The sequence below is a fragment of the Macaca fascicularis genome, chromosome 20 (assembly GCF_037993035.2).
Source record: "Macaca fascicularis isolate 582-1 chromosome 20, T2T-MFA8v1.1".
Classification (NCBI taxonomy): domain Eukaryota; kingdom Metazoa; phylum Chordata; class Mammalia; order Primates; family Cercopithecidae; genus Macaca; species Macaca fascicularis.
This window is the reverse complement of record NC_088394.1, coordinates 852827-876752: the sequence shown is the minus strand read 5'-3', so window position 1 is coordinate 876752 and position 23926 is coordinate 852827. Positions and strand designations below refer to the sequence as shown.

General features: G+C 48.5%; 1 protein-coding gene across 13 annotated transcripts in view; it reads left to right on the top strand.

Annotated features, from left to right (window-relative positions):
• Positions 1 to 1782: 1782 nt before the first annotated feature.
• NPRL3 (NPR3 like, GATOR1 complex subunit) overlaps positions 1783 to 23926 on the top strand; it is a 63893-nt gene continuing 41749 nt past the window's right edge. For 5 of the 13 annotated variants that reach the window (XR_012429557.1, XR_012429556.1, XM_074028326.1 and 2 more), the window contains exons 1-2: positions 2202 to 2798; positions 13093 to 13162. Coding sequence is in view for 3 of the 13 variants with exons in the window: in XM_074028322.1 (XP_073884423.1) it covers positions 2681 to 2798; positions 13093 to 13162 (188 nt within the window). In the remaining 10 variants the exon portion in view is untranslated. Of the gene's footprint in view, positions 2799 to 13092; positions 13163 to 17267; positions 17361 to 20323; positions 20363 to 20549; positions 20642 to 23926 lie in introns of those variants that run through there. The other 8 variants (XR_010583679.1, XM_065536702.2, XM_045381985.3 and 5 more) reach the window with 5 other exon arrangements.

The window sequence follows — 23926 nt, the reverse complement described above, 5'->3', positions numbered from 1 at the left end:
GTGTGATGTGGCATCTATTTGTAGTTTTGATTTGCATTTCCCTAATGCCTAATAATGCTGAGCATTTTTAATTTCTATTTTTTGTAGAGACGGGGTCTGGCACTTTTGCCCACGCTGGTCTGGAGCTCCTGGCCTCTCAGCGCTGGGGTCACAGGCACGAGCCTCCACCATGAGCTGAGCATCTTCTGGTGCTTATTGGCTCTTTGCATAATGCACTGGAAAAAATTCATATCCTTTGTGCATTTTTCAATTGATTGTCTTTTTATTGTTGAGTTGTAAGGTTCCTACATTCTAGATACAATTCCCTTATCAGATATGTGACTTACAAATATTTTCTCCCATTCTGTAGGTAGACTTTTAATTTTCTTGGTGGCGTCCTTTAAAGCACACATTTTTGTTTTGTTTTGAGATGGAGTCTTGCACTGTCACCAGGCGGGAGTTCAGTGTCATGATCTCGGCTCACTGCAACCTCCGCCTCCTGGGTTCAAGTGATTCTCCTGCCTCAGCCTCTGGGATTACAAGAAGGCGCCACCACACCTGGCTAATTTTTGTATTTTTAGTAGAGAGACGGGGTTTCACCATGTTGACCAGGCTGGTCTAGATCTCCTGATCTCCTGATCCACCCACCTCAGCCTCCCAAAGTGCTGGGATTTCAGGCGTGAGCCACCATGTCCGGCCGCACTAAAGTTTTTAATCTGGTGAAGTTTAATTTATTTTTCTGTAGTCGCTGCTGCACTGCCTCGTCCAAGGTCTCGAAGATCTCCTATCGGCTTCCAAGTGTTTGCTTTTTTTTTTTTTTTTTTTTTTTTTGAGACGGAGTCTCTCTCTGTGGCCCAGGCTGTAGTGCAGTGGTGCAATCTCGGCTCACTGCAAGCTCCGCCTCCCGGGTTCGAGCGATTTTCCTGTCGCAGCCTCCCGAGTATCTGGGATTACAGGCGCCCACAACGGCGCCCGGCTAATTTTTTTTTTGTATTTTTAGTAGAGACGGGGTTTCACCATGTTAGCCAGGATGGTCTCGATCTCCTGACCTCGTGATCCATCCGTCTCGGCCTCCCAAAGTGCTGGGATTGCAGGCGTGAGCCACTTCTAACGGCCTTTTTCTTTCTTTTTTTTTTTTTTTTTTGATTCGGAATCTCGTCGCTCTGCCGCCCAGGCAATGACGTGATCTCGGCTCACTGCAATCTCCGCCTCCCGGGTTCAAGCGATTCTCCTCCCTCAGCTTCCCTAGTAGCTGGGATTACGGGCGCCCGCCACCACGGCCGGCTATTTTTTTTGTATTTTTTAGTCGAGACGGGGTTTCGCTATGTTGGGCAACTCTTGACCTCGTGTTTCTCCCTCCTCGGCCTCCCAAAGTGCTGGGATTACAGGCGTGAGCTACCGCGCCCGGCCCGTATTTGGCAGTTTTAGCACTTAATTTAAGTCTGTTTTAGCACTTAATTTAAGTCTGTGAGCCACTCAAGTGATTTTTAACTTTTTCCTTTTATCTTTTTATACTTTATATTTCCAAGTTTGAATTTTCTCTCCAAAGCAAGTGTTATTTTTAAAATGAAGAAACCAACATCAAGAGGGATGCTGACTCGACCCCGCGCCTTTCCCATCCGCACCTGTACCCCAAGCGAGACTCGGAGGGCTCCAGACAGCACCGGGGCGGCTCGGTGGCTTCCAGAAGGCCCTGCGCCTGCGCATTCCGCTGCCTGCGCCTGCGCCGTTCCCCCGGCTGTCGCCTCAGCACCTCCTCCGGGCAGTGTCGCCGAACTCTCGCGAGCTCGGAGGGTGGCACGTGGATTGATGACTGTCGCGCTGCTCCCTCCGCCTCCGGCCCGGGCTCCTGAGGACCCCTTCGCCTCCACTTCTGCCCTTCTCAGGCCCCCTCCGTCCCCGCCCTCGTCCTCCTCAGGCCCCCTGCTCCCCCGGCTCCGTCCTCCTGAGGCCCCCTCCGCCTTCCCCCCTGCCCTCCTGAGGCCCTCTTCGTCCCCGCCTCCGTCCTCCACAAGCCCCCTCCGCCCCCGGCTGCGTCCTCCTCAGGCCCCCTCCTCCCCCGGCTCCGTCCTCCTGAGGCCCCCTCCGCCTCCACCCCTGCCCTCCTGAGGCCCTCTTCGTCCCCGCCTCCGTCCTCCACAAGCCCCCTTCGCCCCCGGCTGCGTCCTCCTCAGGCCCCCTCCGCCCCCGGCTGCGTCCTCCTCAGGCCCCCTTCGTCCCCCGGCTCCGTCCTCCTCAGGCCCCCTGCGCCCCCGCCTCTGTCCTCTTCAGTCGTCCTCAGGCCTCCTCCTCCCCCGGCTCCGTTCTCCTGAGGCCCTCTCCGCCTCCACCCCTGCCCTCCTGAGGCCCTCTTCGTCCCGGCCTCCGTCCTCCTCAGGCCCCCCTTCGTCCCCCGGCTCCGTCCTCCTCAGGCCCCCCTTCGTCCCCCGGCTCCGTCCTCCTCAGGCCCCCTGCGCCCCCGCCTCTGTCCTCTTCAGTCCTCCTCCTCCCCCGGCTCCGTCCTCCTCAGGCCTCCTCCTCCCCCGGCTCCGTCCTCCTCAGGCCTCCTCCTCCCCCGGCTCCGTCCTCCTCAGGCCTCCTCCTCCCCCGGCTCCGTGCTCCTCAGGCCTCCTCCTCCCCCGGCTCCGTGCTCCTCAGGCCCCCTGCGTCCCCGGCTGCGTCCTCCTCAGGCCTCCTCCCCCGGCCCCGCCCCCACGGCGGCATGCGGGACAACACCAGCCCCATCAGCGTGATTCTGGTGAGCTCGGGGAGCAGGGGCAATAAGCTGCTGTTCAGGTACCCCTTCCAGAGAAGCCAGGAGCACCCGGCGTCCCAGACAAGTAAGTGAGCGCTGGGCGGGGGCCTGGCGCTCGCGGGGGCCGCCTCATTCCCGGGCCGCCTCGCGGAGCTTAGCTTTTGCTGGGCATTCGAGACCTGCTGGTTGTAGAGTATTTGAAAAGTAGAAAAAGGAAAAAAAATTTAAAAATTAAAATCATGCGTTGTTCACCACACCAGAGTAACTACTGCTGACATTTCATCAGTCTCCAGCCTTTAAAAAATAAAGTAAAATAAAATGAGTTTTGGATGTATTCATCTTGAGAAAATACAAAATTACGCAAACAAGGCCAGTCGCTGTGGCCCACACCTGTAATCCCAGCACTGTGGGAGGCCGAGGCGGGCGCATCACCTGAGGTCAGGAGTTACAGACCAGCCTGGCCAACATGGTTGAAACCCCGTCTCTACTGAAAAAAAAATAACCCCAAAAATTAGCCGGGCGTGGTGGTGCGTGCCCATAATCGCAGCTACTGGGGAGACTGAGGCAGGAGAATCGCTTGAACCCGGGAGGCGGAGGTTTCAGTGAACCAAGATCACACCACTGCACTCCAGTCTGGGCGACAGAGCGAGACTCCGTCTCGGAAAAAAAAAAAAAAAAAGGTTGCCGGGCGCGGTGGCTCACGCCTGTAATCCCAGCACTTTGGGAGGCCGAGGCGGGCGGATCACAAGGTCAGGAGATCGAGACCACGGTGAAACCCCGTCTCTACTAAAAATACAAAAAATTAGCCGGGCGCGGTTGTGGGCGCCTGTAGTCCCAGCTACTCAGGAGGCTGAGGCAGGAGAATGGCGTGAACCCGGGAGGCGGAGCTTGCAGTGAGCCGAGATCGCGCCACTGCACTCTAGCCTGGGCGACAGAGCGAGACTCCGTCTCAAAAAAAAAAAAAAAAAAAAAAAAAAAAAAAAAGGTTATGCGACCATCTGAAGTTGTCTTTGCCACCCCCAGTTCCAGCCAGCACAAGGATCACCCCTGGCCGTGTTGGGAATTGTCTGCCCTGTGCATAGATGCAGATCTATCCACAGAAAAAGAGAACATTGCGTGAGGTTTTTCATTGCACGAATTGTTCTGTGGCGTCGACCTTGGAACTCTGTCTGCCTTTGCAAGCAGGGATCAACCTCACCCTTAACTGCAGGCTATTGCCTTCCCCTGTGGACGGCATGTAGGTTACTTTTGATTTTTCATCATCATGAATGTTCAGTTTCTGGTTTTATTTTATTTTTTGAGACGGAGTCTGGCTCTGTCACCCAGGCTGGAGTTCAGTGGCGCGATCTCGGCTCACTGCAAGCTCTGCTTCCCGGGTTCACGCCATTCTCCTGCCTCAGCCTCCCGAGTAGCTGGGACCACAGGTGCCCGCCACCACGCCCGGCTAATTTTTTGCATTTTTAGTAGAGACAGGTTTCACCGTGTTAGCCAGACTGGTCTTGAACTCCTAACCTCGTGATCCGCCCGCCTCGGCCTCCCAAAGTGCTAGGATTACAGGCTTGAGCCACCGCGCCTGGCCTAAAATTACTTTTGAACTTGTTGATATGGCAGAAAGTTTTAAAGATACAAAGGAGTTTAGATTATGAAAAGAAAGTTCTTTCCTACCACTGGCCCCCATTTTCCATCATAGGGGTAACTACTGTTACCATTTTTCTGTGTCTTTCCAGGACCTTCTGTGTAAATACAGGCGTATGCATTTCTTTTTTATTTTCATTTTTTGAGACGAGTCTCGCAGTCTCGCCAGGCTGGAGTACAGTGGCGCCATCTTGGCTCACCGCAACCTCCAACCCCCTGGTTCAAGCGATTCTCCTGCCTCAACCTCCCGAGTTGCTGGAATTACAGGCATGCGCCACTGTGCCCAGCTAATTTTCTTTTGTATTTTTAGTAGAGATGGGGTTTCACCATGTTGGCTAGGCTGGTCTCGATCTCCTGACCTCGTGATCTGCCCGCCTTGGCCTCCCAAAGTGCTGAGATTACAGGCATGAGCCACCGCACCCAGCCTGCACTTAGTTTTTTTAAAACTAAGCACAAGCAAAGGCACGCACACCATACACACTGTTCTGCCCCTGTTTTCATTTTCACTTCATGTCTGCATCTTTGATGTAGAATCAGAACCTGTCGAGCATCCTTGTTCTTTTTACCGGCCACAGTGAATTCCATGAGATGAACATATTGTGATTTGTTTATCTCGTCCTCTTCGTTGATGGACGTAAACTTGTTTTCAGTCTTTTGCTAATACGAAAAGTGCAAACGTCCTTTCCATGTATTGTCATTTGGCAGAATTCTTGTAATTTTTTTTTTTTTTAAATGGAGTCTCACTCTGTCGCCCAGGCTGGAGTGCAGTGTGGCGCCTTCTCGGCTCACTGCAAGCTCTGCCTCTGGGTTCACGGCATTCTGCTGCCTCAGCCTCCCTAGTAGCTGGGACTACAGGTGCCTGCCACCATGCCCGGCTAATTTTTTTTTTTTTTTTTTAGTAAAGACGGGGTTTCACAGTGTTAGCCGGGATGGTCTCAATCCCCTGACTTTGTGATCCACCCACCTCGGCCTCCCAAAGTGAGAATTCTTGTAATGTTAAATCCCCGAAGTAGCATGGTTGGGCCTAAGGGATAAGGAGCATTTTTTTTTTTTTTTTTGAGACGAGTCTGGCTCTGTTGCCCAGGCTGGAGTGCAGTGGCTGGATCTCAGCTCACTGCAAGCCCTGCCTCCCGGGTTCACGCCATTCTCCTGCCTCAGCCTCCCGAGTAGCTGGGACTACAGGCGCCCGCCACCTCGCCCGGCTAATTTTTTTTGTATTTTAATAGAGACGGGGTTTCACCGTGTTAGCCAGGATGGTCTCGATCTCCTGACCTCGTGATCCGCCTGTCTCGGCCTCCCAAAGTGCTGGGATTACAGGCTTGAGCCACCGCGCCCAGCCGCATATTTATTTTTATTTTTTTATTTTTTTATTTTTATTTATTTTATTTTTATTTTATTTTATTTTATTTTTTTTGAGACGGAGTCTCGCTCTGTCGCCCAGGCTGGAGTGCAGTGGCCCGATCTCAGCTCACTGCAAGCTCCGCCTCCTGGGTTCACACCATTCTCCCGCCTCAGCCTCCCGAGTAGCTGGGACCACAGGCGCCCGCCACCTCGCCCGGCTAATTTTTTGTATTTTTTAGTAGAGACGGGGTTTCACCGTGTTAGCCAGGATGGTCTCGATCTCCTGACCTCGTGATCCGCCCATCTCGGCCTCCCAAAGTGCTGGGATTACAGGGTTGAGCCACCGCGCCCGGCCGCATATTTATTTTTAATAGGTTAGATTTTTCAATCTTTGTTAATCTGGTAGGTGAAAAATTGTATCTGGTAGTAATTTTAATGTTTATTTGGCTTTCAATTGAGATAGAAAGCGTGTTTTCCTGTTTTTGGAGCCATTTGGATTTCCTTTTCAGTGACTTATTTATAACCTTTGCCTAATGTTCTCTTGGGTTGTTTGATTTTCTTTCCTTATAGATTTGAAGGAGTTCTTCATATATTTAATGTAAAAATAGGTCTTGTGACAAAGCTATAGTTACCCTGTTTGCTTCTGTGTAGTTCTTGCCAGAGTTTTGATTTTTATGGAGTTTTCAGTCTAATCTCTTGTGGTTTCTTAGTTTTGTTTTAAATAGAAAGACGTTCTGCTCTCCAAAATTATTTTATTTTAGTTTTTTGAGTCGGAGTCTCCCTCTCGTGCCCAGGCTGGAGTGCAGTGGCCTGATCTCGGCTCACTGCAAGCTCCGCCTCCCGGGTTCACACCATTCTCCTGCCTTAGTCTGTAGTAGCTGGGAGTACAGGCACCTGCCACCACGCCCGGCTAATTTTTCATACTTTTAGTAGAGACAGGGGTTTCACCGTGTTAGCCAGGATGGTCTCGATCTCCTGACCTGGTGATCCACCTGCCTCGGCCTTTTGAAGTGCTGGGATTATAGGCGTGAGCCACCGCGCCTGGCTCTGCTCTTCAAAAGTATTAACAACAACAATAAAAAACTCCCTTATTTTCCTCCAGACTATTTATGTCTTTATTTTTTTTTTTGAGACAGAGTCTCTGTCACCCAGGCTGAAGTGCAATGGCATGATCTCGGCTCTCTGCAACCTCCACTTCCCGGGTTCAAGCGATTCTCCTGCCTCAGCCTCCTGAGTAGCTGGGTCTATAGGTGTGTGCCACAACGCCCGGCTAATTTTTGTATTTTTAGTAGAGACAGGGTTTCACCATATCGGCCAGGCTGGTCTCGAACTCCTGACCTCGTGATCTGCTTGCCTTGGCCTCCCAAAGTATGTCTTGTTTTTAAATGTGTTTGTCTTGGCATAAGGTGAAGGCTCATCCTAAGAATTGATATTTTCTGGACACTTGGGAAGAGTTGTGGATGAACTGCTTGGTTGCCTTTGGAACCCTGTGGAACAGGAGTTATAACAGGCCACAGTGTGGCCAAATGGTGATTGATTGGGCCAACATAATTTTCTTGTCCATATGGCTATCTGGTTCCAATATAATTTTATTGAATAATTCACCTTACTTCCACTAATTGATTTTTCTGTCTTTATCATGTGCTAAATTCTCATGTTTGCTTGGATCTGTTTTTTGATCTTTCTTATCTCCTCCAATGATCTGTCTATGTGTAGGTTCCATAATAATTAATTACTATTACTTGATATTATGTTAGACTATCACGTTAGGTTAGTCCTTTGTCATTACTTTTCTTTTTCAGCATTATCCTGACTATGCTTTATTATTTTTCCCTGTAAACTTTAGCATCAAGTGTATTAGGTCCCACTCCCAAGCTCTTGGTGTAGGTAGCTTTGAATCCGTTGATTAACTGTGAAGAAAAAGCATCTTTATGTTGAATCTTCCCTGTCAGGAACGTGATATGTCTTCTATTCATTCTTTTCTCCCTTATTAGCTTTTCCATTGTTTTCATGGACCTCTTGCACTCTTCTTAGGTTCATCACTAGGTTTTAAATTTTTTTTACTCTGGTAAAGTATTATTGTTTGTGTATATGAAGGCTCTTGGTGTATGTACATTTAAATTTTTTAATTTTGTCTGTGCTTTTTCCAACCTAATTGTCATCCCACACTGCGAGGGTGTGTGTGTGTACATGTGCATAGGGGCCTACCTTGTCCTATTGTACTTCACTTTATTGTGTTTTTTACAAATTGAAGGTTTATGGCAACCCTGTGTCCAGCAAGTCTGTCAGCACCATTTTTCCAACAGTATATACTCACTTTGTGTCTCTGTGTGATGTTTTGGTAGTTCTTGGAGTATTTCAAACTTTTTCATTATTACTGTATCTGTTATGGTGATCTGTGATCTTTATGTTACTATTGTGATTGTTTTCGGGTACCATGAACCATGCCCACATAAGATAGCAAATTTCATCAAGAAATGTGTGTATTGTCTGTTCCCTCATCTGTTTCCATCTCCTTGGACCACCCTGTTCCCTTAGACACAACAGTATTGAAATTAAGCCAGTTATCTACAGTGGCCTCTAAGAGTTCAAGTGAAATAAAGAATCACATGTTTCGGCCGGGCGCGGTGGCTCAAGCCTGTAATCCCAGCACTTTGGGAGGCCGAGGCGGGCGGATCACGAGGTCAGGAGATCGAGACCATCCTGGCTAACACGGTGAAACCCCGTCTCTACTAAAAATACAAAAAGAAATTAGCCGGGCGTGGTGGCGGGCGCCTGTAGTCCCAGCTACTCCGGAGGCTGAGGCAGGAGAATGGCGTGAACCCGGGAGGCGGAGCTTGCAGTGAGCCGAGATCGCACCACTGCACTCCAGTCTGGGCGACAGAGCGAGACTCCGTCTCAAAAAAAAAAAAAAAAAAAAAAAAAAAAGAATCACATGTTTCTCACTTAAAATCAAAAGCTAGAAATGATTAAGCTTCTTGAGGAAGGCATGTTGAAAGCTGAACTAGCCCCAAAGCGAGGCCACTTGTACTAAACAGCCAGATAGTAAATGCAAAGGAAAAGCTCTTGAAGGAAATGGAAAGTGTTACCCCAAGCCAGGCCTGCACCTGTACTCCCAGCTACCTGGGAGGTGGAGGCAGGAAAATTGCTTGAGCCCAGGAGTTTAAATCTAGCCTGGGCAACATAGGGAGACCCTGACTCTTCAAACAAACAAACAAACCAGAACAACAAAGAAAACGCTGGGCGCAGTGGCTTACGTCTGTAATCCCAGCACTTTGGGAAGCTGAGGTGGGCGGATCACGAGGTCAGGAGTTCGAGAGCAGCCTGGCCAACATGGTGAAACCCCGTCTCTACAAAAAAAAAAAAAAAGAAAAAAATACAAAAATTAGCTGGGCATGGTGGCCAATGCCTGTAATCCCAGCTGCTCGGGAGGCTGAGACAGGAGAATTGCTTGAACCTGGGAGGTGGAGGTTGCAGTGAGCTGAGATCCACTATTGCACTCCAGCCTGGGCAACAAGAGTGAAAACTCCATCAAAAAAAAGAAAGAAAGAAAAGAAAGAAAGAAAGAGAAAAGAAAGAAAGAAAGACTGCTGTTTAATGAAGACACCTTCATCAATTATCTTAGCTAAATCTTCTGAATAACTTGTTGCAGCTTCAACATCATCAATTGCTGCTTCACTTTGCACTTTCTTGAACCTGGGAGGCGGAGGTTGCAGTGAGCTGAGATCCACCATTGCACTCCAGCCTGGGCAACAAGAGTGAGACTCTGTCTCAAAACAAAAGAAAGCAAACAAACGAAAAGTGTTATTCAGTGAGTGCATGATAAAAAAGCTAAATAGCTTTGTTTGTTGCTGGTATGCAAAGTTTTAGTGGTCTGGATAGATCAGACCAGCCACAATATTCTCTTAAGCCAAAGCCTAATCCAGAACAAGGCCCTGACTCTCTTTAATTCTGAGAAGGCTGAGAGAGGTGAGGAAGCTGCAGAAGAAAAGTTGGAACTTAGCAGAGTTTGGTTCATGAGATTTAAGGAAAGAAGCCATCTTTATAATGTAAAAGTGCAAGGTGGACCAGGTGCGGTGGCTAACGCCTGTAATCCCACCACTTGGGAGGCTGAGGTGGGCGGATATAGAGGTCAGGAAATGGAGACCATCCTGGCTAACACAGTGAAACCCTGTCTCTACTAAAAATACAAAAAATTAGTTGGGTGTGGTGGCGGGTACCTGTAGTCCAAGCTACTCGGGAGGCTGAGGCAGGAGAATGGCGTGAACCCAGGAGGCAGAGCTTACAGTGAACTGAGATCGCGCCACTGCGTTCCAGCCTGGGCAACAGAGCGAGCTCCGTCTCAAAAAAAAAAAAAAAAAAAAAGTGCAAAGTGAAGCAGCAATTGATGATGTTGAAGCTGCAACAAGTTATTCAGAAGATTTAGCTAAGATAATTGATGAAGGTGTCTTCATTAAACAGCAGTCTTTCTTTCTTTCTTTTCTCTTTTTTTCTTTCTTTTCTTTCTTTCTTTTTTTTGATGGAGTTTTCACTCTTGTTGCCCAGGCTGGAGTGCAGTGGTGCAATCTCAGCTCACTGCAACCTCTACCTCCTGGGTTCAAGCAATTCTCCTGTCTCAGCCTCCAGAGTAGCTGGGATTACAGGCATGTGCCACCACGCCCGGCTAATTTTTAACATTTTTTTTTTTTTTTTTATTGTTAGTAGAGATGGGATTTCACCATGTTGGTCAGGTTGGTCTCGAACTCCTGACCTCAAGTGATCCGCCCGTCTCGGCCTCCCAAAGTGCTGGGATTATAGACATGAGCCATCACCCCCCGCAACAGATTTTTAATGTAGACAAAACAGCCTTATATTGGAAGGAGATGCCAGATATAACTTTCATACATAGAGAGAAACCTGGCAACTTCAAAGGACGGACTGACTCTCTTGTTAGGAGCTAATGCAGCTAGTGACCTTAAGTTGAAACCAGTGCTCATTTACCATTATAAGAATCCTAAGACCCTTCAGAATTATGCTAAATCTACTCTGCCTATGCTCTGTCAGTGGAACAACAAAGCCTGGATGATAGTACATCTGTTTACAGAGGGTTTACTGAATATTTTAAGCCCACTGTTGAGACCTACTACTCAGAAAAATATTCCTTTCAAAATATTACTGCTCATTGAAAATGCATCTAGTCGTCCAAGAGCTCTAAGGGAGATGTATAGGGAGATTAATGTTGTTTTCATGCCTGCTAGCACAAGATTCATTCTGTAACCCTTGGATGAAGAAGTAATTTTGACTTTCAAGTCTTATTATGTAAGAAATACAACTTGGAAGGCTATAGCTGCCATAGATACTGATTCCTTGGACTGATCAGGGCAAAATAAATTGAAAACCTTCTGGAAAGCATGTGCCATTATAGATGCCCTTAAGAACATTGGTGATAGGCCGGGCGTGGTGGCTCAAGCTTGTAATCCCAGCACTTTGGGAGGCCGAGACGGGCGGATCACGAGGTCAGGAGATCGAGACCATCCTGGCTAACACGGTGAAACCCCGTCTCTACTAAAAAATACAAAAAACTAGCCGGGCGAGGTGGCGGGCGCCTGTAGTCCCAGCTACTCCGGAGGCTGAGGCAGGAGAATGGCGTAAACCCGGGAGGCGGAGCTTGCAGTGAGCTGAGATCCGGCCACTGCACTCCAGCCTGGGCGACAGAGCGAGACTCCGTCTCAAAAAAAAAAAAAAAAAAAAGAACATTGGTGATCATGTCAAAATATCAACAGTAACAGGAGTTTCGAAAAAGTTGATTGCAGCCCTCATGGATGACTTTGAAGGAGTCAAGACTTCAGTGGAGGAAGTAACTGCAGATATGGTGGAAATAGCAGGAGATGTAGAATTAGAAGTGGGGCCTAAAGATGTGACTGAAATGCTGCAATCTCACGATAAAACTTGAATGGACGAGGACTTGATTGTTATGGATGAGCAAAGAAAGCAGTTTCTGGGCTGGGTGTGGTGACTCACACCTATAATCCCAATACTTGGGAGGCTGAGGCAGGTGGATCACTTGAGCCCAGGAGTTCAAGACCAGCCTGGACAGCATGACAAAAGCTCATCTCTATTAAAAATACAAAAACTAGCCGGGCATGGGTGGCATATGCCTGTAGTCCCAGCTACTCAGGGAACTGAAGTAGGAGGATCACCTGAGCCTTGGGAGGTCAAGACTGTAGTGAGCCATGATCACACCACCACACTCCAGCCTGGATGACAGAGTGACACCCTGTCTCAAAAAACAAAAGAAAAAAAAAAAAAAACAAAAAAACATAGCTTCTGGAGATGGAATGTATTCCTGGTAAAGATGTTGTAAACATTGTTAAAATGACAACAGAGATTTTGAATAGTATATAAACTTAGTTAATAAAGCAGTGGTACAGTTTGAGAGCATTGCTTCCAATTCTGAAAGAAGTTCTGTGGTGGATAAAGTGCTGTCAGCGTCCCATACTACAGAGAAATCTTTCATGAAGGAAGAGTAAATTGATGGATGCAGGAAACGTCCTTGTTGTCGTATTTTAAGAAATTGCTATAGCACGCCAGCCTTCAGCAAGCACCACTCTAATCCGTCAACAGCCATCAACATTGAGGCAAGGCCTTTCACCTGCAAAGTGATTGTTTTGCTGAAGGCTGAGCTGATCATTAGCGTTTTTTTTTTTCTTTCTTTTTTTTTTTTTGGAGACCTAGTCTCACTCTGTCGCCCAAGCTCAAGTGCAGTAGCACAATCCTCAGCCTCCCCAGTAGCTGGGATTACAGGCTCCCACCACCACGCCCCGCTAATTTTTGTATTTTTAGTAGAGACAGGATTTCGCCATGTTGGCCAGGCTGGTCTCGAACTCCTGACCTCAGGTGATCCGCCTGCCTCAGCCTCCTAAAGTGTTGGGATTACAGACGTGAGCCACCGTGCCCGGCTTGTCACAGTTTTTGAAGATAACATAAGATTTGTCATTTTATGATTTTTAAGTGTATAATTAAGTGGCATTAATTACTTTCATTATATCTTGCAACCATTATGGCTATTTCTAAAGCTTTTTCATCACCCAAACTGAAACTCTGTAACCACTGACCAATAATAACTCTTCATTTCCCCTGCTCCCAGCCCCCGGTAAACTCTAATCTACTTTCTGTCTTGATGCATTTGCCTCTTCTAGACGTTTCATATACTGTAAGTGCACTATTTGTTCTTTTGTCTTTGGCTTATTCAGCATGATATTGTCAAGGTTCATCCATGTTCATTCCTTTTTATGTCTGAGTAATATCCCATGGTATGGATAGACCATGTTTTGGAAAACATGGCTTTTAACGGTTCCGTAATCCTCCTGTATGTGGAAGGATCCTGTTTTCTTAGCCCTTCTCCTCTTTTTGCCCTCACTCAGATAAGCCACGTAGCAGATATGCTGTTAACAACACGGGCGACCATGCTGATGACCAGGATGGCGATGCCAGGTAAGGGTTTTGGGGTCACTTCAGGGTGGGGGCTCGTCCTGGTCCCAGGCCTGGACAAAGCCCCACCCTCCTGTTCGCCCAGATATTTTCTCCGTGAGAAGTCTGGTGTTTTTTTTTTTTTTTCCATTTAGTGTGTGCTTTCAGGTAGTGTGGAGTGGAGGATTGCATAGACAGTCTTGGACACCTCTTCCAGCTTCAGGCCTGTCTGGTGGGTAAAGCAGGTCAGAGAACAGATGAGGCCATGTCCCTGTGGGATGTCTATCTCCTATGAAAGAAATGTAGAGGAAAGCAGACCCCTATGTTGTTGTCTTTGTTTTTTTTTTTGAGACGGAGTCTTGCTCTGTCGCCCAGGCTGGAGTGCAGTGGCCGGATCTCAGCTCACTGCAAGCTCCGCCTCCCAGGTTCATGCCATTCTCCTGCCTCAGCCTCCTGAGTAGCTGGGATTACAGGCGCCCGCCACCTCGCCCGGCTAGTTTTTTGTATTTTTTAGTAGAGACGGGGTTTCACCGTGTTAGCCAGGATGGTCTCGATCTCCTGACCTTGTGATCCGCCCGTCTCGGCCTCCCAAAGTGCTGGGATTACAGGCTTGAGCCACCGCGCCCGGCCACCTTGTTGTTGTCTTTGGTTTTAATTCCTTGAGCATGTACCCAGAGGTCAAATGCAGGTGCTTGGGTGTAGCTCAGGCTGGTCAAGTCCCTTCTTGGAGTCCAGGCTTAGGTGGTGATGTGGGCAGTGAGGCTTAGAGCTGGGATGGTGTGAACCTGGATGTTCTTTGATGTACTGTTAAGCACAGATGAAGGGTGGATCCAGTTCCTTCCTGTGTTTGTGCCCCCTGCTCTCTCTGGGAGGCACTACCGGGGTAGGAACTTTAGAAATGACCACTTCTGCTTTCTGTTCATTTTGAAGCATAGTAAATGCTAACATAGGCCCAGGTGAAGGAAGATTGTGAGTTACCTGCCCTGAGTTCCCTTAAACACAGACAAGGCCTGTGTGGAGTCAAGGACTTGTCCTCCACCATCCCGGGAAAAAGTAGCTAAGATCCCTAGGTGGGGCCTTTGCTGTGCAGCAAGGTAGTGCTGTTTCTCTGCAGTTCTCTGACGAGGCAGCACCACACCTGCCATGGCAATTTGCAGTTCTTTTTAAAAAATTTTTATTGATTGATGGTAGGGATGGGGTCTTGCTTTGTTGCCCAGGCTGGTCCTGAGCTCCTGGCTTCAAGTGATCTTCCTTCCTTGGCCTCCCAAATTTTTGGGATTACGTACATAAGCCACCATGCCTGGCCACAATTTGTGGTTCTAAGAGTGTGATTTTTATCCTCTTTTGGGAGGATGTTGGGGCCTCTGGCATGACCAATGACTTTCTCTGAGTGGAGTGGGCTTTGGAAGGGGGATGGAGCTTGCTGGACACCCCATTGGACTGTCATTTTGATGTAGAGGCCTGTGGTTGTCTTGTCCTTTAAATGTGGTGGTGGAACAAACTCTGGTTTGTCACAGGCATGTAGAATGCTTTTGCCCTTGCACAGTGCATAGGTATTTCTTGTTCTCCTTCCAGCTGTGCCACAGATCAGCTTAGAGCAGGGCTGGCTGCTGGGCAGCCCCCACATTATCCTTACTCCAAGCTGCAGTGGATGTGAGGCCCAGGCTGCTGAAGACTCAGAAGGAAGGCTGGCAGTACCTAATTCCTGCAGTTAATTTTCAGACTTACAGTGACATGACCATGAGGATATTTTCTAGGGAATTAATTTAATACTTAACTTAATGAAGAGGTAAAACTGTGGGAGGGGCGTGCCTCTCTCTAGAATCTTTTATTGAAAAATTGCTTCATTCAGTAATTTTAGCACATCATATATCTGTAAGTCTCACTGCCTGCCACTCATGTTTTCCAGATACAGGGTTAATTCCCTTAGGGACTCAGTTCCCCTCCTGTTTTATTTTGTCATGTAGGCCCACAAGCCCCTTCTCTGCCTTGTCATAGCTCAGAGCATGTTCCTGAAGCAAGGCAGTGAAAGTGCATCAAATCTACTCTGTGTGTCTTTGATTGTTGTTCCTCAAAGTACTTTTCTTTCTGAAACCAGGGCTTCGGTTTGCCACACTGAAACAGTATTAACAGGCTACACAGTAACTTGTGAGGGGTCGTGGCTTGCCTTAGAGAAGTGAGGACACAGCTGTGCTGCTCACTATTACAAACACTGGCGAATGTGGCCATTTAAATTGAAATTAACTGAAATAGGCCAGATGTGAGGCTCATGCCTGTAATCCAAGCACTTTGGGAGGCCGAGGCAGGTGGATCACCTGAAGTCAGGAGACCAGCCTGGCCAACATGGCAAAACCCTGCCTCTACTAAAAATACAAAAATTAGGCATGGGGGCACATGTCTGTAATCCTAGCTACTCTGGAGGCTGCGGCAGGAGAATCAGTTGAACTTGGGAGGCGGAGGTTGCAGTGAGCTGAGATCGCACCACTGCTCTCCAGTTTGGGCAACAGAGCGAGAGTCTGTCTCAAAAAAAAAAAAAAAAAAAAAAAAGAAGAAGAAGAAGAAATAACTGAAATAAAATAAAAAATTGACTTGCTCAGTTGCACATGTCACATTTCAGGTTTTCAGTGTCTACATGGAAATAGTGTCTACCATATTAAATGGTTCTGATTTGGAACAGTCCCATCACAGTAGAAAGTTCTACTGGGGCCGGGAGCCGTAGCTCATGCCTGTAATCCCACCACTTTGGGTGTCCAAGGTGGGGGGATCACTTGAGGCCAGATGTTTGAGAACAGTCTGGGCGAAACCCCATCTCTACAAAAAATACAAAACTTAGCTGGGTTGGTGACCTGCGCCTGTGATCCCAGCCACTGAGGAGGCTGAGGGAGAGGGTAGCTTGAGCCCAGCACGTGGAGGTTGCAGTGAGCCGAGATCATGCCTCTGTACTCCAGCCTGAGCCTTGAGTGACAGAGTGAGACCCTGTCTCAAAAAAAAAAAAAATAAATAAATAAAAAAATTGGACAGTGCTGGCTTAGAGAGGGAGCTGGTCATCAAGATATGGTTCAGGGCTGGGCACAGTGGCCTATGCCTGTAATCCCGGCACTTTGGGAGACTGAGGTGGGCAGATGGCTTGAGCTCAGGAGTTCGACACCAGCATGGGCAATACGACGAAGTCCTGTCTCTACCAAAAATACAAAAAATTGGCCGGGCGCGGTGGCTCAAGCCTGTAATCCCAGCACTTTGGGAGGCCGAGACGGGCGGATCACGAGGTCAGGAGATCGAGACCATCCTGGTTAACACGGTGAAACCCCGTCTCTACTAAAAAATACAAAAAACTAGCCGGCCGAGGTGGCGGACGCCTGTAGTCCCAGCTACTCGGGAGGCGGAGGCAGGAGAATGGCGGGAACCCGGGAGGCGGAGCTTGCAGTGAGCTGAGATCCGGCCACTGCACTCCAGCCTGGGTGACAGCGCGAGACTCCGTCTCAAAAAAAAAAAAAAAAAAAAAAAAAAAAAATTAGCCTGGCGTGGTGGCACACGCCTGTGGTCTCAGCTGCTCAGGAGGCTGAGGTGGGAGGATTGCTTGAGTCTGGGAGGCAGAGATTGCAGTAAGCCAAGATCACGTTGCTTCACTCCAACTTGGGTGACAGAGTGAGATCCCCCTCTCAAAAACAATTTGAGATATAATTCAGGGTATATAGATTAACTGTTACTTATTTTTTGTAACTCTTCTATAATTCAATTATGAGAAAAGAAAATGGATATTGTTCAGTGTCTCTAAGACTTGAAACCAAGGTCAGAAAAGATGTAGTGTTCCCTGGGTATTAGGGGCCATGGTGCCCATGCTTAAATGTACTATGTGTCCCCACATTGGCAAGGGCAGAAGCCATCAAGCCAGGTCTGAGAGATAGCCTGGTGTTCTTCAGAAAGGCTGGTGTGGGCATGTCCCTGTCTGTGTGGACACCATCTTCCTGCTCCCTTCTTTGAAACTGCGAGCAGTGCTTAGGCCACTACTTCAGAGAATGGGGAGCTACAGGTTTAGAGAACTGGTTTCTTGCATTTTCAAAATGCTCTGAAATCCTACTATTATTATCATTATTTTGAGACGGAGTTTTGCTCTTGTTGCCCAGGCTGGGGTGTAATGGCGCGATCTTGGCTCACCGCAACCTCTGCCTCCCAGGTTCAAGTGATTCTCCTGCCTCAGCCTCCCAAATAGATGAGATTACAGGTATGCACCACCACGCCTGGCTAATTTTGTATTTTTAGTAGAGATGGAGTTTCTTCATGTTGGTCAGGCTGGTCTTGAACTCCTGACCTCAGGTGATCCACCTGCCTCAGCCTCCCAAAGTGCTGGGATTACAGGCAGGAGCCACTACACCCAGCCTAATTTTTTTTTTTTTTTTTTTTTTTTTAAGAGAACCCTGACCTCAGGTGATTGAACTCCTGAGCTTAAGTGATCCTCCCACCTTGGCCTCCCAATGTGCTGGGATTACAGGCATGAGCCCCCTCACCCAGCTACCATCTCGACCCTTTAATTCTCAGGTGACATCTTGGGAATGTGAAATCAGGTGACACTGCTACTCTCCTCAGGCTTGGCCACTTTTGTAGCAGTGGATCCAACTTGTGGGTGCACTTGGGCCTAGGCCAGATGGGGTCCTTGGCCAGGCAGGCACTCTAGCTCACAACATACAGGTCCTCCCACCAGGCAAACACGAGGCTCTGCCAGGCCTCTCTTGATAGCTTTGCCTCTATTAGCTTCTGTTTTTAGAACCCTACACTGATGTGTTAGAAAGATGCCCTCTCCTTTCTGTAGCTGAGGTTGACACACAAGAAAGCAGGTAGGCATTTTTATCCCCAGGCTTGGGTATTTCCCCCTGCCCAGCCATTGCATCTAGGCTGCAGGGCAGTGTACAGGGACAAGTGCAGGTTCAGGGTTCAAAGTTTGACTCTCGCTTTGCAGCCTACAGTGTGTGATCTTGGGCACATTCCTTAGAATGAGCCTTAGTTCCACTGTTTTCTGTAAGATGCCTGAGGGTGGTGAGTTGCCTTCACCTCTTCCTCCCGGATCAGGATGTCGTAAGAGCATCCTTGTCTCTGAGTGTTAGCTGACGGCTCTGCCTCCCTCAGAGGGGCAGACGCAAGTCTGTAAAATGCTCCTGTCAGGAAATGGAGCATTGCCAGACTCAGAAGCCCTCTGTGCTTACTCCTTTTCTTCTGGAGCAAAGGGGCTGCGTTGTGACTTGTGTAGTTGTAGGAGATAGAGCTTCTAGTCAGGCTCCAGCTTGGAGGATTCTGACTTCTTGGGTGATCTTGGGAAAGTCCATGAAACGTATGAATGCTTCCATACGATTCAGCGTGAGGAGCTTGGCAGCTGCTGAGGAAACAGATCCCTTCTGTGGATCTTTGGCAGAGCTCCCACACTGTTTCCACTCCTAGATTCAGGTCTCCTTTCTCTTTCCAGAATACACGGAAAGCAGTATGTCCCAGAACACAAATCTCTGCAGAGGAAAATAAAGTTGTTTTTTTTTGTTTTGTTTTGTTTTTTTGCGATAGAGTTTCACTCTGTCGCCCAAGGCTGGAGTGCAGTGGTGCGATCTCGGCTCACTGCAACCTCACCTCTGGGGTTCAAGCGATTCTCCTGCCTCAGCCTCCTGAGTAGCTGGGATTACAGGCATCCACCACCACACCCAGCTAACTTTTTCTTTTTAAGTAGAGACAGGGTTTCGCCATGTTGGCCAGGCTGGTCTCAAACTCCTGACTTCAAGCGATCCACCCACCACGGCCTCCCAAAGTGCTAGGGTTACAGGCATGAGGCACCGCGCCTGGCCAGAAAGTCAACTCCTAAACTGTTTCTAAAAATCTCAACTAGATAGTGCAGAAGCCCAGATGTTTTCTGACAAATATATATGGATCTCCCATGACTACCTTATTGTTCCAGGCAGAGGCTTAGGGAAGTCAGGTATGCTGGCAGTCACAGTATCTCAAGAATTGGTGCTGGTGAAATTCATATGACATGCTATACTTTTCAGAAGGCTTTTGCCTCTGGGAGTCTTATGTGATCTTCTGTAGGAGATTTCTCGCCATGCAGGTGAGAAAACTTTTACTGAAAAGATTAGTTTTAGGCTGGGTGCAGTGGCTCATGCCTGTAATCCCAGCACTTTGGGAGGCCGAGGCAGGAGTATGAGACCAGCCTGGGTAACATTGTGAGACCCCGTCTCTCTTTTTTTTTTTTTTTTTTTTTTTGAGAAGGAGTCTCGCTCTGTCACCCAGGCTGGAGTATAGTGGTGCGATCTCGGCTCACTGCAAGCTTCGCCTCCCGGGTTCATGCCATTCTCCTGCCTCAGCCTCCTGAGTAGCTGGGACTACAGGCGCCCGCCACCACGCCTGGCTAATTTTTTGTATTTTTAGTAGACACAGGGTTTTACCATGTTAGCCAGGATGGTCTCGATCTCCTGACCTCGTGATCCGCCCGCCTCGGCCTCCCAAAGTGCTGGGATTACAGGCGTGAGCCACCGCACCCGGCCCCATCTCTTTTGAAGACAAAAAAGAAAAAGGGAAAAAAAGAGAGAGAAGATGAGATACTTGTGCACAGGCATCCAGCTAATACATATGGCGCTGGGTCTGACCCAGCTTTTCCAGCCTTGTGCTTACTTCTGAAAAACGACTTTCATTCCTGCCCAGCCCGTACTTCTGTGTGAGAGTTTGACCTTTAGTGAGAAAACCCCATGGTAAGAGTTCAGCGTGGGGAGTGTATGACCCTGTTTCTCAGCGTGGGGAGTGTGTGATCCTGTTTCTCAGTGTGGGGAGTGTGTGATCCTGTTTCTCAGTGTGGGGAGTGTGTGACCCTGTTTCTCAGCGTGGGGAGTGTGTGACCCTGTTTCCCAGCGTGGGGAGTGTGTGATCCTGTTTCTCAGCGTGGGGAGTGTGTGATCCTGTTTCTCAGTGTGGGGAGTGTGTGATCCTGTTTCTCAGTGTGGGGAGTGTGTGACCCTGTTTCTCAGCCTGGGGTGTGTGTGACCCTGTTTCTTGTCTGGTAAGTTGCTTAGTCATGATGCTCAATGGTAATGCTTAATGGTGGCACTTCTGCTAGACTTTAGTACACTTTTTTATAAAATAGGCTTGTAAGTTTTCATGGTTTTTAAAAAAGCGATATGTTTTTGTTTGGTCTTGATGGTCCTGTTCCCATTTCAGCGAGCCATGTCCTCCAACCGATGAGCAATTGGTTGCAGGGTAAGACCGAGACCTCTCCACCATCTTTCTGTCTTGATTCCGCTGCCTTCTCGTCTTTAATTGTGCTTAATTCCTGGTTTCCCTCAATGTTGAGAGTGACTGATGAGGCACACAGGCGTGGACCTCCCTGCCCCAGTTCCCCCATGAATGCCCAGACTTTCCACCACCCCCGCTTTTTCTCCACCCAGTCATTTAGCTGTTTCACATCACCTGAGAGGCCAAGGCTGGCACCCGGGAGACTTCTGGGACCAGGCATGTCACACAAACCTCTTCCTCCAGGTAGGCACACGTAGTCCTGTGAGGGTGGTGGGCAAGCAGCTGCCACCCTAGAGAGACCTGTGACTGTTGCTCCTTGTTTTTATATTTCTGAGGGGTTTTGTGGTGGCCTCTCCCAAGGGTTAGGTAGTAAGTGTGATGCTCAGGCCTAGATGCTATTGAGTGTGCTTAATAGAGGCAGAAATGTTCTCATAGAATTGATACGTTGCTTGTCCGGAGGGCGTGGATGAAGCGCGACTCTTCCATTCCCCTTGACAGTGCCTGTCCTCTGGGCCTTGGAGGTACACACAGCATCTGTGAGCTTCTAGCAAGGTGGGTGGGGGGAGCAGAGTTGAGCTCCTTTCCAGGATGTCCTTCCATCCCTTTTTTTGCCCAAGCTGGAGAGCAAGCCCTGCTCCAGAATAGCTTGGCAGTGATAGAAGGTCTGGCCTGTTTTCTGGCTGGGTTGGTTCATCTTCCTAAACGTGTTTCTCTTGAATATCCAAGTTATTCCAGGAATATTCAGTTTTTGTAACAGATGTTTTATTGTATTGCGGTACGTTTATTAGGCCTTTCACCATCAAAATGAGGGAAAAGGATTTTTATAAATGTTGGAAGCCAATAAAACAAAAAGACACTTTGTTTATGGTTCAGTTTGCTGTTTGTAAGTTTTGCCCCACCCCTAATATCATGAATATAACTCTGTCTTTATGCATATTACTTTACCAGACCCACTATATAAAGTATAAAGCCAGATGGGTGCGGTGGCTCACGCCTGTAATCCCAGCACTTTGGGAGGCCGAGGCGGGCAGATCACGAGGTCAGGAGGTCAAGACCAGCCTGGCCAATGTGGTGAAATCCCGTCTCTACTAAAAAATACGAAAAATTAGCTGGGCGTGGTGGCGCCGGCCTGTAATCCCAGCTATTTGGGAGGCTGAGGCAGGAGGATCGCTTGAACCCAGGAGGCGGAGGCTTCAGTGAGCCGAGATTGCGCCACTACACTCCAGCCTGGGTGACAGAGCAAGACTCCGTCTCCAGGGAAAAAAAAATTAAAAGCCACTCAAGTGTTTTGTCATGGGGCTGGGCGCAGTGGCTCATGCCTGTAATCCCAGCACTTTGGGAGGCCAAGACAGGCAGATCACGAGGTCAGGAGTTCAAGACCAGCCTGACCAACATGGTGACACCCCGTCTCTACTAAAAATACAAAAATTAGCCGGGCGTGGTGGTGGGCGCCTGTAATCCCAGCTACTCGGGAGGTTGAGGCAGGAGAATCGCTTGAACCCGGGAGGCGGAGGTTGAAGTGAGCTGAGATTATACCATTGCACTCCAGCCTGGGGGACAAGAGCAAGACTTTGTCTCAAAAAAAAAAAAAAAAAAAAGTGTTCTGTCATTATATGTGTGTAATATTAAGGTGTGAGGAATAGATTTCTCTGTGGGCCGGATTTGCTCAGATAAACAGAGTGGCTAACTACCACCCTGCTGGCTGCCTCAGAGGGCTCCATGAACAGCCACTAAGTCAATGTGATTTTTTTTTTTTTTGAGACGAGTTTTGCTCTGTCACCCAGGCTGGAGTGCAGTGGCACCATCTCCGCTCACTTCAAACTCCGCTGTCCAGGTTCAAGCGATTCTCCTGCCTCAGCCTCCCGACTAGCTGGGACTACAGGCGTGTACCACTGCACCTGGCTAATTTTTGTATTTTTAGTAAAGACAGGGTTTCACCATGTTGGTCAGGCTGGTCTCGAACTCCTGACTTCAGGTAATCCACCTGCGTCAGCCTCCCAAAGTGCTTGGATTACAGGCGTAAACTACCGTGCCCAGCCCAATGTGACTTTTTTACTTCAGCTCACAGATTTCCAGTTGGCTGTTTCTGCAGACCCTGGCCTCTAGCAGGGAAAGCGCCTTTTATTTGGCTGTTGTGAGGGCGCCTTGAAGTTTAGGTATTTATAAATGTGAATTGGGCTACCACTGCTTGCCTCTGAAAATCCCAGGAACCATCTTACAGCCAAACTAAATTTGGTCCCTGGACTGGTGCTTGAGGACTGAGGCTGAGACATGGCCGTGACTCTTTATGACAGAGCAGCAGTTTTTAGTGGAGATTTTGGGCTGTCAGAGCAAGGGACCTTTCTGGAGTGGTGGTGGTTATTTTTCTGTTATCTCTGTGTCCCTGAGTCACTTGGTGGCAGAGTGGAGGGGCACTGTTTAGATAGGAGGTGAGGTGTTGGCCCTGGGTCAGTTGCTAGAGCCGAAGTGTTTGGTGGTGGTTTAATACCTCAACCCCTCCTTCAACATTACCATGTCCCACACATGGGAGTTATAGGACAGAGTGAGCCATTTAGGGTTTTTGAGGACAGCATGTTATGCCTGTGGTGTAAGGCACTTGAATCCTCCATCTCTGCAGGAGAGACCTGCAGTGGGTTGCTGAGGACTTGGCTGTGGGTCCTGCATTTCCCAGGATATCTCTAACGAGATTGATTTCAGAAGGTCCAACTGCAACCTGACTGGGTTGAGAGGCTGTTTCCAAATGGCACAAATAGGTTTGACCAAACCCTCGTATGTGGTTTGTTTGTGGGCTTGTTTGGGGTGACTTCAGATGGTTAGAGGGTCGTGCCAGTGCAGGAGGAAGGCTGGAAAACAGCGTGAGCCCCACAGCCCATGGTAGACTTGCAAAGAATCCTGTAGCTACTTGCCATTTGCTATTACAGAGCTGAGCTACAGTGCATTTCAAAGCAGACCTTCCTTTTTTATCACAATATGGAGGAGTTATGTTAGTCTCTCCCACCCCTTCGCCAAGAGGGCCTCCAGGGAAGAAGCATGACCAGGGATCACACTAAAATGTCTGTCCTCAATGGTCTCTTCTAGGACCTTAGGGGGTCCCCCTGTCCAGGGGCAGAATATGGCCCCAGGGAGGCTAGAGCTGCCTTCCCCAAGATACTGTATCCTCCTGACCTAGATATTAGAAATATTTTTCCTGGGTGGAGAGATATGCATGGGACTTCTCTCCCTTCTGGGTCCAGATCAGAGGTAGTACATTTGTGTTTCTAGAGCCTTCAGAGCCCTGGGTTCTAAGATAAGAGTCAGCACCACCCACAGCACCCCTGCCGGTGATGCTCCCTTATCCGGATCCCCCCAGGCAGGAGACATCAGCATTGCCAGTAAGGAGACATAAGGGCACAGATGATCTTGAAAAGGGATGCCCTCCCTCCCACACCACAGCTGTTCCCACTTTTCCATGGCACCCGTACAACCCTGTATTTCTGCCATTTGGAAATAGCTGTGATCACGGTGGGCTTGCACATCTTACACAAAGTT